This window comes from Opisthocomus hoazin, chromosome 1, assembly GCF_030867145.1.
Source record: "Opisthocomus hoazin isolate bOpiHoa1 chromosome 1, bOpiHoa1.hap1, whole genome shotgun sequence".
Lineage (NCBI taxonomy): Eukaryota > Metazoa > Chordata > Aves > Opisthocomiformes > Opisthocomidae > Opisthocomus > Opisthocomus hoazin.
The window spans coordinates 111,096,522-111,110,704 of NC_134414.1; the positions used below are offsets into that span (position 1 = coordinate 111,096,522).

Genomic DNA, 14,183 nt, shown 5'->3' on the forward strand with positions numbered 1-14,183 from the left:
GCTGCCAGCTTCGGCCCCTGGCTGCGCCGGGACAGTAACCCGGCCCCCCAGCCCACAACAGGCCTGACCCCGTGGCTGCCGGGCCCGGGGGGCCAGCGGTGCGGTGGGGAGCGAGGAGCAGAGACCCCCCCGTCCCCCCCGCACCCCGGTCCCTGAGGGCGGCCGGCCGGCGCGGTACCGTCGGGGCGCCGCCGCTAGGGGTCTCCGCTGGGCGGGCCGGGGCGGGGCGCGCGCTCGGGGGCGGGGCGGGCCGTCAGCTGACCGGTCCCGTCGCGGCGCTGGGCTGGTGCCGCCGCAGCTCCCTCGCTCTTCCCCGGCAGCGGCGCGGCCCCGCGGATTTACAGCCGGACCCGCCGCGCCGCACCTCGCCGGCCGGCTTCCCCCCTTCCCTCCCTCCCTCCCGGCCGGCCGCCGCGATGCTGCCCCACTTAGCCCTCCTGCTGCTGGCCTCCGGCGCCGCTCGGGCTCTCGAGGTAAGCGGGGCAGGGGGCGGCCGGGCGGGCGGGGGCTTCCCCGCCGTCCTCCTCCGCTTCCCGCAGGCTTTGTCTGCCCACAGCCGCCCGTGCGGCGTGGGCTCGCCCGCGGCAGGGCGGGGCCGGGGCGGGGGTCGCCGGCTACCGTCGCGCAGCCGGGCGGCGGGGGGGCTCCTTCCGCGGCGGCCGTCGCCCTCCCGGTGCCGAACAATAGGGCCGCTCCCGCCGAGCCGGGCGGCGGCGGCGAGGAGGAGGAAGCGGGCTGGGAGCCGCCGGCGCGGGAGCCCGCCGCCCCCGTCACGCGTGTCCGCGGCGGGCGGGCGGGGCTGCCGCTGCCGCCGGAGCCGGCTCCCTCCGCTGATCCGGCTGCCGCCGCCGGGGCGCTTCCCCGTTAACTTCACCCGTGGAGCCGGGGCGGGGGAACGGAGCGCACCCCGCGGGGGCGCCGGCTCTGCCGCCGGGGAAGGGAAACTTTCCCTGCGCGGGGGCGCGCTGCGGGGGGGCGGCCCGGCGGCATCCCCCCGCGGGGCGGGCGGGGCCGGGCAGCGCAGCGCCTCCCCCGTGGCGCGCGCAGGTGCGCGGGGCGGCCGTGGGGCCGCGAGCCTTGCGGGGGCGGGCAGGCGGCGCGGGCGGGGGCGCGTGGGGAGGGGGCGGGGGCGGCTGGGGCCGCCCCCCCCCCTCCCCCGCGCGCGCGGGAAGATGGCGCCGCTGCAGTGCAGCAGAGGGGCGCCGCCGCGCGCGCTGCGGCCGCCGGCAGCCCGCGCCCCTCGGCGGCCGCCCCTGCCCTGCCCTGCCCGGGCGGCGGCCTCCGCCGGGACCCCGCGGGGGGGGTCCCCCCTACACCCGCCCCGCCGCCCCTGAGTGTGGGTGCTGCCCCCGCCCCCCAGAATGAGTTGGGTTTTACCGGCGGGGTGCTGCTCCCGAGGGACGCCTCTGCCGGGGGTGCGTGGCTGGAGCGGGGGAAAGCCCCGCGTTTTCGGGGCTGGGAGCGTGCCCCGGGTCCGGCGGCGGAGGGGTCCCCCTAGGCCTGGCCGCGCAGGTGGGAGCCAAGGGGCTTGGCGGCGGTGTCGGGAGCGCCCCGCCATGGCGCCCGCCTCGGCCAGAGGCACCCGGGGGTTTCAGAGACGCCCGTTGCCTTGGCCCGCCGGTGTAGGTGGGCACTGGTGCTTCGCAGACGCTTTCCATCTGGCTCCGTCGTTCCGTGTGGACGTCTGAGGCTCTGCGTTCATCCTTTATTTTTTTTACATGCTTGATAGTGGGGTGGGTTTTGACGTCTGATCCTCTTGTGATCAGGCATTTTGTCAGTCTGGATAGTCTCAGGTTGATGTTTTGAACAAGTGACTGCTCTTACAATACCGAAATATTTCACGATAGGAATTGCACGCGTGGCATTTGCTGCGCTTGAGCTGTCTTCGTATGCTGAAGCGTGACATTTTGATCTTTGAATTAGATCACCTTTACACCTCTTCTCCGAAATGAAACATTTTTCCTGCCGTTTTAACAAATTCTTTCCAGAAAGCAGCAAAGAACCTGTACTTTGCTTTCGCAGGAGTGGTATAAGGAGGAGGGAAAGCAGGAGCAAAACAAATTCTATATTACACATGAAGAATTCCTTTCTAAAATTACAGGTAGATTAATATTTATTTATGCAGCTTTAAAGGAAGTATTCTTTAGTGGTGCTCCGGTGGTGGTGGTTGCTTAGTGCATTCCTGCTGCCCCTCAGGTGGATCAGACTTACTGGGGTTAGGAAATCCATCGGCCGTGAGCTCTCGTGTTTTGCAAAACTGTCGTATTGTTCAGTAACTGTTTTTCCATTTAATCTCTTTCCATTACCTGTCTGGTTTCAGTAGGTAAATGCGACAGACAGTAACTGTCCTTGCAAATTTGCATGAATGATTCTGGTTTATGAATCAAGATTTCTTCTTATCAGCACACTGAGGTTGTCGGGATTTCTGCCATGCCTGCTCTGCTTGCTGCTCTGGCTCCGTACTTAGAAGCGAGAGACTTACACCAGCCGACTGCAATCAAATTGTTACGACATCGATACCATACGAGCAGACCCTCAGAAAGTTAGGTGACAAAGTATATTGCCTGATAGCTTTTTGTGAAACTGGGTAATGTAGTGCTTTATAGGTTCTTGGTTTTGTGCAATTTTTTATTTTAAACGGAAGACCCAAAACATTTGTTTCTTCCATGTTCGGTTTTCAAGCAGACCTTTAGAAATGACTTTGCAGCTTGGGGAGGGGAAGAAAGCCTTTCCTTTGCTTCCATTACGGGCTTTCGGTTCCCCTTTCCGTCGGTTCTGTTCCCGGATTACCCTGGCAGAGGCTTCGCGTTTGGAGGGTCCCTTCGGCGCCTGCTGTTGAAACTGCTGCCGTGTTGGGGTGGGCGGCTGCGTGGGGAGCGGGGCACGGCGGGCGCTGGGGGTTCTGCTGCGCCATCGGGGTCCTTGGCACTCAGATGGACAAGTGAGAGGAGTGAAAAAGGAGCTTCTCCCTCGCTCCCCCGTCGGTCTTTTGTTTGATTAATGAGCAACAGACAGTTTTGAGAATCATACTCTCTTCAAATGCCCCTTTTCCGGGGGGAGGGAAGAGTGATCAGCTGATGTGCTTCTTCACAAAACATGTATGAAAATCTGAGGGAACTAATGAGATTTTGATATTTTTTTAATTTTTCTTTTTCCCATGAGCCGTTTGTGTGATGGATGCAAGTGATCTTTTGTAATCAGTTTGAATTGATCAGTGTTGAATTGTGTGGCAGACCTATGAGAAACAGAGATTGTCTTTGATAGCTGTTCATGACTTGTGATTTGCATGTATTTGTAAAGGATAATAAACAGTCTGGTTTGTAAGTTGTATAAGTAAAAGGTATGAAGATTTCTTTAATTGGCAGTCTTTTTCCAATGCAGAGCTTAGCAGAATAGCTGAAGAGCGTAGTAACTGCTTTGTGAATTGGCAGCTTTTATTCTGGGCAGAATAATTTTTTTTTTTTGGTGACTCGGGAAAATAACACAGGCTGGGTGTGGAGACTTGGTCCAGAAATTGGCATATAGGGTCAGAGGATCCCTCAGGAGGTCTCTGGTCCAACCCCTGCCCGTGGTGGGGCCAGCTCTGGGATCAGACCTGGCTGCTCAGGGCTTTCTGCAGCTGGGTCTTGAAAATGGAGCTCCAAGGACAGAGCCTGCGCAACCTCGCTGGGCAACCTGCTCCATCTGCAGCTCGGTTGGTTCACCTCTGGCTTGAAACATGTCTCCAAGCTGTTACTTTGTTTATTTTTAAGGTGATGTCTCTAGGCTTAATTTACATCCTTAATCCTGAATACTCTGAATGAGTGGAAGTTTTGGCATCCGTCACATCTTCAGAAAATTTAAGTAATAATTAGGAGTTGAAAAAATTGTATTTGGGTTTAATAACAAAATACATCAAGTGTCCTTGTACATGTATGTATACACATAATGCATTAAAATCACCTAATGGTTCAATATAGTGTGTGCAAATATATATTGAAATCCCCAGTATATTTGCATACTTAGTATGAGATATTAAAATCACCATATGCATACATCTGTGTACATATATTAGCGTATAGGCTATATTAAACCAGTAGTCACTTATGTACCTCCTTATATCTAGGCTAGGAAGAGAAAGAGTTCAAGACTGCTACTGATAAAAATATAATTGGTTTTATATATGGTAATAGGTTTACTGAAGTTGTTAGGTGAGCTGTCTGCGTGGTTTTAACACATAAGTCTAGAAGTGTGTGTTACTGCATTTAAATTCGGGGGATTTTGAAAAAAAATCCCGTGGTATAAGAAGATTAAAAGTAAAGCAAATTGAAAAAATACGGAATGACGTTCTGTAAGCTTCATTAACTATTAGAGCGTGCTCTTGCAGTGAGAGTTTGCAACAGTTTCTGCCAGGCTGAGGATTGCCAAGAGCAATGTTGATAATGAGCTTGAGCCTGAAATAATTCAGAGACAAAGGACTCCTCTGAAGAGAAGTCAAAACTTTCACTCTGATGTGCTTTTTTTGTTTTGTTTAAAACTGAATGCAGTTGGTATGATGAGCCCTTGTTCTCAGAACTTGATCTGCAATCCGCCCTCCTTCCCTTACTCTACTTCAGAAATACCTACAGCTGAGCTACTGAAAAGACATTTTCCATCCTGTTTAGTGATACCAAACTAGCTGAGAATATCAGCCAGTAATGGTTTTGAGGGTGGTTTGGAGTCTTCAGCCCTAAATAAGTCACTCTTCTGCCCTTGATTATAATGTGACATTGGTTCTGAAACCTGAGTATTTGTCTTCTTTTTCTATTAATTTTGATTAAAAAAAAAACACCTTTAGAGAGCTACCTGATTATTAAATCATGTGCTCTGCTGTAGATTCCGAAAGCTCTGGAGATGCTTCCACTTACCAAAAATATGTGCCTTTCCTTGTGGGAATTTAGTCATATGACAACAGAAAACCAAAATAAATGGGGATAATGACTCTGTTCAAGGGGATCAATTTGAATGACAGCCCATTAGTGTGTGTGTTTATATATATATGTGTTTAAAGAAAACCCCACAGCACACCTCAAGCTCCTTGCTATGTGGAGGACATCATAGGATTGTTTTGACGCTGCACTTTTCGGCAGAACAAACACTTGACAATGATTCATGTAATTACAAAACAAAATTTCACATGATGGAGGTACGGGTAAAGGGCAGTACGCTCCACAGCGCATAGCTATTGCCGGTATCTTGCAGTGGTTCACAAAATGTGCATTCCAGGTGACAAGCACATCTTGGCGTGTGAACGTAAAGATACTGAAAGAAGTGATGCTTTTCAGAAGGGTGAAAACCTCAAGCCAGCTGCTGACGGTAAGGGCGCTGCTGTGCCACAATGGTGTGTAGCACCCGTATCGTGCTGCCGGTTTCATTTACTTTTGCTCCCCGTGTAACAGCTTCATAAGCACTGTGACTTCTGCAGCCGAGGAGTGGGACTTGTGGCTTGCTGTGCTTTCTTGATGGTCCTCCAAGCAAGTTCAGGAGAACTTGATCTTCTCTTGAGGACGTAAAGGGTAAACATAGATTGCACAGATTTATGAGACCTTGGGAAAAGAAGCACACCTTCTGGTCAGCTGGTGGTGTTTCGTTGATGATGGGACAGCCGGGCTCCAAAGGGAGGAGCGGGTGAGCCCGCGCGCTTTGTGATTTTGCAGCGCGGCTCCTGTCTTGGGGCTGCGGTTAGGCAGACGCAGCTGCTCGGCTGGCAGCTGGCCTGGCGTGGGAGCTGCCCGCTGGAAGCTGCTCCTCCTGCTTCCGCCCGCGGCCACCGCTCTGTAGGCTCAGCCTTTTTGGCTCTCTCTGACCCCTCTCTAGGCTGGTTTTAAGAGTCGTCTTCTGGCAGGTGCGTCAGAGAGTGGCCACAAGCAGTTGGACTGGCCCAGCTGAAAGAGCAGGCAGCTGCTCTGGGGAAGAGCGCCAGCCGCTGAAACCACGTTTGCTGAAGTTGATGTAATAGCGTTTAATTAAGGTGTTAGTCCCTTTGCCTCCCTCTGGTGACCTGCAGCAGGGCATGAGCAGTCTTTTCAAACCTGACCCCTCGTTTGTTCCCGATTGTTAAAAGTTAGCGTCAAGTCACTGCAGAAGGCAAAAACCCCCGGGGGAGCTTCGTTCAGGGATGGGTAACTCCATTCAGATCCCACTGACCCATTTTTGAGCTAATCCCGATAGGAATTCCCTGTTCATTCTCTTCTGGTCTGTCTTCCCCTAGAGTAGAGCTTATCTATTCAACCACAGCAGATAACATGTGACAGGAATGGGGTAAAACTGGTTGTACCTGTTAGTAAAAGCATTTAGGGATTGATCCTTTTCAGAGCAGGCTACCAGTGTGCTCCAGTATGGCAATTGGCATGGTTTACGTAATTTCTGTTTGGAATTGCAGTTTGTGAAAACAAAGTCCATGTCTAATAGGAATTCAAGGTGGGGGCAGGGGGGAAGGTGAGCAAAAGCCTGTCTTGTTTGGGAACTGTATTAGTATCGGACTTAGAGCTTTTTAAAGCTATGAAACAGGGGTTTGCACATACATAGCTCAAATTTAGGTAATGCAGTTATTTGATACTAATAATTTGAAATATACCATTAATTTTTTTCTTGTGGTGAAGGTGAAAATTGCCTTCTCATCCACCTCCCAAAATTTAAAAGTGGTATCCAATGGACACACATAGGAAAAGAGAAAGATGTGGTAGGACTTTGGAGTTATTGCCAATCTCCTTGTTGTGCCATTGCATCATCTTTGTGCCTGCAGCAAGCCTTTTCTTACCTTATCAGTGTATTTTTAAAGTAGAGATTGCTCATTCTGAAGCTCTGACTCTGTAAAATTGATTTTTCTCGAAGTTGTGGTCTCTGCAAAGGGCTGACTACCCCCCCCCCCCAGCCTCCTTTGTCAGATACCATGATACAATTTTGACACAAACAGCTAACTTGTTCTTTCTGTACTTAGTTATGTAAATTTATTTGTAGCTGTAGTTTTGGGTCTGGAATATGGAGTACTGAGCTGACAGAGTAGTTTTATTGGTTTCTGCTTTCTCGTCATTTGAAAGATGACTTGAAAAATGGCATTTGTTCCCTGTGTTTCACCTGAAAACATGGGGAGATAGGTTTTTTTTTTTTATGTATTATTGTTAAAGGTTTGATTCTGTTGTAGTTAATTTTCGAAGCTCCTGATAAACGGAGTCATGGCTTCCAGGTTGTTGGGGTTTTTTTTTCTTTGCTTGAATAAAAGCTCTTTTTAACATACATCCCATATAATGTCTGTATATTTGTTCAGGTAAACAGCGAAAAATACAGTATTATCTAGGGGAAAATAAACCGAGGAAGAGAAGAAAATTTAATGCATCAAAAAGGCAGTGGCTTTAAAATGGCCATTATTCTGAGTATTTTCCTTTTCTTTTCTTTATTTTTTTCTTCATAGATGCTGTAAATTTAAATGTACTAAACGTTGGTTGGTCGGAGTACTTACAGTATGGAAATGAGGGGGTTTTGTAGATGTGTAGCATTGGTAAGCATCTAGACCTGTAGCATGGTTGTTTTGAAGCTTGTTTGATACTCTTCTGCTGCTCTGCTGCGTGTGCCTCGTCTGTCCATTGCCCAGTTTTCTTGAACATGAAGTGGAGTAAAATTGCTTTTAATGATGTATCTTCCAGCATCCTAATTTTGTCATTGTTTCCTTTTGCTGGTTCTGTCTTCCATTCCATTTAATCTTTGTAGGATAATATTGATCTGAAGTTGCTTGACAAACGCTTGAAAATGAGAATTTTGGAACTCTAGCTTGTCCGTCTTTCAGTGTTGCTTAGCTCCTAGAACTTCACTGCAAGCGATTTGTGGATGAGAACTTGTCGGTAATCCCAGCATCCAGAAGAATATGACCTACCATGAGAATGTCAGCTTGACATCATTAAAAAAAACAAAGCAAAGCAAAAAATCCCTCAAACTTAGAATTTATTATTTAAATTTTATGCAGGGGAGTAAGAAGGGGAGTTAGAAAGCCTAAAAAGTCAAAGACCAGAGAAGGAACCCAGAATACATGGGAGTGTTTGGGGGAGTTTTGAAGACTTCTGATGGTCCCCAAGGGGACCTGGACACTGGCAGGCTCTTTTCACTTTTGTTTGGATTCATTTCTACTTTGGCATTGTCTTCTTTCATTTCTCGTAGTGGTAACTTAAGTTGTGGGGAATTTTTTTCTTTTTCCTGCTAGCCTTAACACCTGAGAAGCCAGTTTCTGCTTTTCCATGTGCAGAGTGTTCTTCGTAAAGGTGATGCCATCTCTGAGGTGAAGTATTTCATCTTTCGCTGCCAGCCTGTCGTGCCTGTTTGCGTCCAGGCTGACATCTCTGATAAGCCGTAACAGCTCCTCTCTGCCGCTCCTTCCTCTGCAGACTCTTTCCCTGCTCCAGTGTGGACTCTCTGTGGGCTGCAGTCCTTCAGGAGATATCCACCTGCTCCAGCGTGGAGTCCTCCATGGTTGCAGTGTGGATATGTGCTCCATCGTGGTCTCTCTCTGGAGGCTCCCTGCTCAGGCACCCGGAGCACCTTCTCCCCATTCTCCTCCTCTCAGCCCAGTGCTGGCAGGGCTGCCCAGCTCCCTGCACACCCTGGGCACAGCAGACACCCCCACCCCTTACTCCTCTTCCTTCACAGGCTCCTCTGCAGCCCAGTCCGACTCAGCCAGCCGTTCCATATCCCCCTGCCTTCTCCCCCCACCCCAAAGGATTCGCCCTGGGCATGCTGGGGAAATGGCCCCTGGGCGGTGCCATGGGGGGGGGTGGCTTTCCTTGGTCTACGTTCTACTTCCCAGTTTCACCCCAATCTTCTGGGATGTTTCTCTTGCAATACCACCTCCTTTCTCCTGACAGTGTCTCCTGGGGCAGTGAAAGTATTTCAAAGATCAGTCCAAACCAAGTTTTTGTGATGGCTGCCAAGCCCCCTGCGCCAGGGATCTCTTGCAAAAAAGCAGAGGCACAGAGGAGCGCCTGCCGCTGGCGGCTGTCACAAGCAGAAGCTGCGCGCTCTGCCGGGCAGTCACAGCATGGGTAGCCCGGGCAGGGACTTGTAATTTACGGGCTGAGTGAAAAGCAGCAGCTTAAAGGCTGTTCCTTAAAGGCCTGTGTGTGCTCCTTCCCAGCAAGGTGTTGCCAGCTGCCCTGCCGAGGTGGCTGACCCTCCACAGAACTGAGCTCCACCAGAAAAAAAACAGGGGCAGGGGGAGGAATGTGGTGGGTTGACTCTGCAGATCATCACCTGAAGCCGGAGAAACCCAGGATCTCTCATTCGCCTCCTCAGCAGGACAGGGGGACAAAACAAGATGAAAAAGCTCATGGGACAAGATAAAGACAGGCGACATTGCTTACCCTCATGGGCGTTATTGCGGTGAACGGCCAAGGTGAGGTGGGTGGATGGGAGAGCGGTGGAGCGGTGGGCAGTTCCCGCCTGCTGTGGGGCCGGGGAGAGAGGGTGATGGCAATCATCTACGCTGACAGCAAGCGTTGGCACCATGCGCTAAGCTGCTGGCTCGCCATGGCCAACAGGATTCGTTAAGTCCTGTCTCTGATTATGGGAGGGCTTCCCTTTGGGCTGAGGAGCTAATGCCTTTCCGAAGGTGTTTGCAAGGAAGTCCAGTGAACAGCTGAGCTTGGAGAGAAAATGTAATCTGTGATAAACAGCAGGGCAAAATTAAATCCAAGCATTTTACTTCAAAGTAGCAGTCTAAACTATTTCTAAAAACGTAGTTTAATGAGACTTTGGATTTGTCAAACAGCTTTAGAGTAATTTATAGCCACAATACAAATTCTAAACTACTAAGTTCCTGTTTGAATCTAACAAATCTTCTGTGGGCAATGGGCAAAAATACTGAAGGTTGAGACCCAGGCTCTGCAAATTGAGACTGTGTTATGCTGTTTGGCTCATCTGAACCGTCCCCTTTCACTTGAGTGGGGCTGCGCATGCGTGAATATAAACACATGCGTGAATGTTTGTAATGTGTTTTAAGGAAATTGTGTCTCCTCACGGATTAGAGGAAGAAAGCTTTAATTAATCAGTCACTTAAAAGAAAACTTCTGAGTAGCAAAAGGCTGTTATGTACTCCTTTATAAGCAGAAAGACAAAATGTGACTGATGTGGTGCCACTGACTTGTGGCACCCAGCAGTAGTGGGTTGGAGGCTGGGTTTTCTGTTGTTGCTGTAGAACTGGTGTTGGACGCTGGGGCTGGCCGTGAAGTGGCCTCCCCATTTTAAAAAGCGATGCTGAGGCCTGGACCCCCTATGGAGAACAGGCTGTGGGAAGCATTGGTGTTGGGCGAAGTCAGGGGTGCCCACCCTGTGCCTCGCAGGGCTTCCCCCTGCCCGGAGCTCTGCTCCTCGCTGCCCCGCGGCAGGTTTGGGTAAACTCGGCGTGGGTTTGAGGTGACCTTGCTGTGTGCGAGGTGTGGTTCTGGGGAGCTGAGCTCATCCTCTCTGAGGAGGGCTCAGGGAAGAGAGGGTCAGGACAGGAATTAGGGGCTCTGATGGGTAGAGGTAAGTTTAAAAAAAAAAAAAAAAAAGTTTTTTAATTCCAGCTCTGGAGGTAAAACCAGATGAGAAAGACGATCTGTAATTTATCAAAGGGAAGCTCAAACCACGTCTTGGTTGCCTCCACAAAGAAGAAATGCCAGGCAGGGAAAGGCATGCCAAGTACCACTGCCTGGAAGGCATTCAGATAGGAAGCTGGGGAAATGTTTTTTAACAGTACGGGCTCAGAGCAAACTGAGAAGGGAAATACATCTTTTGCCTCCAGATATGGAGACTGCGCAGCTAATTTTCTAAAGAGGTAAATACAAGATGTTAGGCTCCAGCATGGTAAACCGCAGAAATGTAATAGCCTGTGATGTGCAGGAGGTCAGATCAGATGTTCTCTGTTCAAATCCTGGGATTTAAATTCTGCACCCACAGGGAATTCCCAGTGCCTTTAAACACACACCCGGAGGGGACTGCAGCGATGTCTGGTCATCCAAGGATTTGTAGACAGTAACGCTGTTTGCAAATACAGTGCAAGTTATTTGCTTGTTGATTTTTAGGATAGGAGTTTTGGTGGTGTCTAAACATAATTAAGCCTTAAACTTGATTTTGTTTTTTTAAATCTGTTGTGAGTTAGCATTTTCTGTGAGAAAGTGCTTAGTGTGGTTTGAGATTTCACAGATAAAAACACAGATTAGTATTTGCAGAGCTATTCAAGGAAGCAGTTGGAAAGTGTCTGTTGTTTGTGTTAAATTGCAATAAAAAGCAAGCGATAAGTCTTCTGCACCCTTTAAAAGGCATAGTTTTTATCAGTTCTGCTGAAACAAAAGACCCTGGAGCTGGACACCGGCAGGCTGGGCTGATTGGGTGTATTTCCCGTGCTGCTGCGTAGTGCCGAGCGAGTTCGTATTGCGTCTGCTGACGGTTGTCTTTGCTCCATGCATTCAGCCCAGCGCCGTGGCTCTCCAAAACAGAAATTTCAAAGGAGGAAAGAAACCGTTTTTAAGGAGTTGGCTCCCTTTGTAAATGGCCTTAACAGCTAAGGAGTACTTACGTATTTTGAAGTATCATTTTTTAAATGACTGAACCTGCAAAAGAAAAAAAGCCTTGGGAGGATGATCACTAAATAATGTATGTTAGGAGCAATAGCTCCTGAGTGTTTCTCCAACAGCTGAGGCTGGTGTAAAAGGCCACGTGAGCCTTTGAGGAATGCTCTGTTTAAGCTGGAGCACAGACTTTGTTTATCTGCATTACTTACTGCTTTTTAATTACAGGGAATAATTTAGGTAAGGAAAATATTTAAGATTTGAGGAAATGGTCCCATCAGAAATGTGTAACTTAAATTTCAGTACAGTACCCTTGCCTCTGTTGCCAGCAGCTCTCCCTGGAATTAGGCTTCTGGCAAGGTGTGAGCTTGTCCAGGGAGATGAAAGAAAGCTGAAGTAATTGGGAGTCTCTCTGCTTATCTCACCACTCCATCAGCGTATCGTTTGCTTTGTTTGTAATGTGCTTGTCTGAAGTCTTAAGATTTGCTTTGAATTCTTGCCTTTACTTTGTCCTCTGCAAAAGTGTGGGTGGGGAGACCTCTTGGGCTGTCCCCCCTCTCACCGAGCCCTGCGGTTCTGGTGCTGTTTCTCTGCAGCTCTCCTGCCTGTCTTGGCCGATGGGTGTTGTCAGGAGCCGTCACTCCGGGGCTTGAGGGGCTTTTGGGTGTCATCCACGCAAATGAAAATCCCTGTTCTCATTTACCGTGCAGTCAATAAACTCTTTTGTAATTCTTGTTGGATTTGTCTTGGGGTCAGTGCTGTCTGTCAGGTCTTTTTTGGTAGTCAGCAGCTTTTGTCTTGCTCTAACAGTTTCAGTTCTTGTTTGGGGAGAAACAATGCAGTGTAAGGTTCACCTCAAAAAAAAAAAAAAAAATCAAGAACAACAACAAAAAGGCATAAACCACCCCAAAGAAACACCCCGCATCCCCCAGTTCTCACTGTAGCTGTCTTACTTCGAGAAGCACATGGTGTCCCTGGCTTCCGAATTCAAAGGCTGCTTTTAATCAAGTCAGCAGCCAAATTGCTAGCCTTCCTGAAGGTGATCTGCAGTGGGATGGAGAAGACCTTTCATGCTGCTCTGTGGTGTGTTGTAAACAAACCAGACTGAATGGTTTTCCCGAGTTGATGGGAAGAGACAATAAACTACTTACAGATGTGTTTTTGGAAAACTAGTGAATCTGTCGTTACAGTCAAGTGGAAGAGTAGGGAGAAAGCCTTACAATTAATCTTTAGGTGGTTTAGCACTTCCTAATTAAAATGCCTATAGATTTTGAGTACTGCATACCTTGAAGATTCAACCTTCTGCTGCTTTGTTTGAATTAACAGTGTATGTTGTAGGAAAGCAGGTCTTCTTGCGAAACCAGGTGGCAGAGAAATCCAGAATGGATGTGGGTTTTTTGGGTCAAAATGTTCAGAAAGGAAAGGAGGAGTATTTTTAGCCAACCGTTTGCATGACTTCAGTTGCATGTCAGAAGAAAGCACATAAAAATTCCTTTGGGAAGTGTCTCTGCATCTTCAGTCCTATGTAGTCAAATGACTTCCGGCACCTAAATTGGTACGGTGTTGAGAACAGGTTTGAACTGTGTGCCACATCCCCCTTGTTGTTCTGCTTGCGCTTTGAAAGGAGAAAATGCATCTCGGGCAAGAACATCACCCAGGCTGTGGGTGCCTGCCTGCCTTGTTGGCATGTGGGTCTTTAAGTCCCTAAGAGATGCTTTGCTAGGCATGATTTTTACTTTTGCCTTTAGGAGATTGGGGAGGGCACAGCTTTGTCCTTTAAAATAATATTTATTGGTTCCAGGAGAGTTACTTTGGACACTTTTGTTTAAATTGGAGGTGGGAAGGGGGTGAGTGTCACTAATGGCAAGTTTGGAATTCTGGCTACAACCTTAGGCCTTTCAGAGAGCGCTGATCTCTGTAGGCAGTAAAGCTGAGTGTCCATCGGAAGATACAAAGAGTGGGGAAGGGAAATGGGGGTTGGGCACCTACAGAGTTAAACTGAAACTTTGTATGGCTTTTTAAACATGTTTGTATAAATCTGTTAGTGGTTTGTTTTAGTTGGCTTAGAACTGCCCCTGTCCTGATCCCCACTCCCCCCCACCCCCTCTCCCCCCCACCCCCTCTCTCGTCTTTTCCTCTCAGACCTGAAATGATCCTTTAAAAGTGTCATAATTAAAAAAACTGAAGCAAACTAACCAAACCGTGAATTTCTGGTTTGGTGAGGTTCCTTTTTTGGGTCTTTTTTTCTTTGTGGGTTTTTTGTTTGCTTGTTTTGTTGTGTTTTTTACTCAACCCTTGGTAGCTCCCTCGTTGAGATATTTATTTTAAAATATTCTTGAAACTTCGTGGACTGATTCTTCTGTCTTTGTCGGATCATGTGGATTGCATTAAAAAGTGCTACCAGTACCTGACACAGTAAAAGTTGTTGGTCATTTTGTTACTGGTCTTAGCCAGGTTTATGTACGGTTTGTGGTGTTAGTTGTGTGCAATGCTTAGATTTCGTTTAAGTTTGCAAGCTAGATTCTCCTGTAAGTAACCATAATGGGCAAGTGGCTTCTAAACCAATAGTTGACAAGTTAATTGCATGCGTTTCAGTATACCTTCTTAAAAAAAAAAAAGAAATGGAAAGAC

The 14,183-nt window shown here is 48.8% G+C and overlaps 1 protein-coding gene across 3 annotated transcripts in view; it reads left to right on the forward strand.

Moving 5' to 3' along the window:
* The first annotated feature begins 244 nt into the window (after nt 1-244).
* Nucleotides 245-14,183, forward strand: part of APP (amyloid beta precursor protein) — a 229,063-nt gene continuing 215,124 nt past the window's right edge. For all 3 annotated transcript variants that reach the window (XM_075433354.1, XM_075433362.1, XM_075433368.1), the window contains exon 1: nt 245-473. In XM_075433354.1, coding sequence (XP_075289469.1) covers nt 417-473 — 57 coding nt within the window. In that variant the 5' untranslated portion in view covers nt 245-416. The remainder of the gene's footprint in view (nt 474-14,183) is intronic.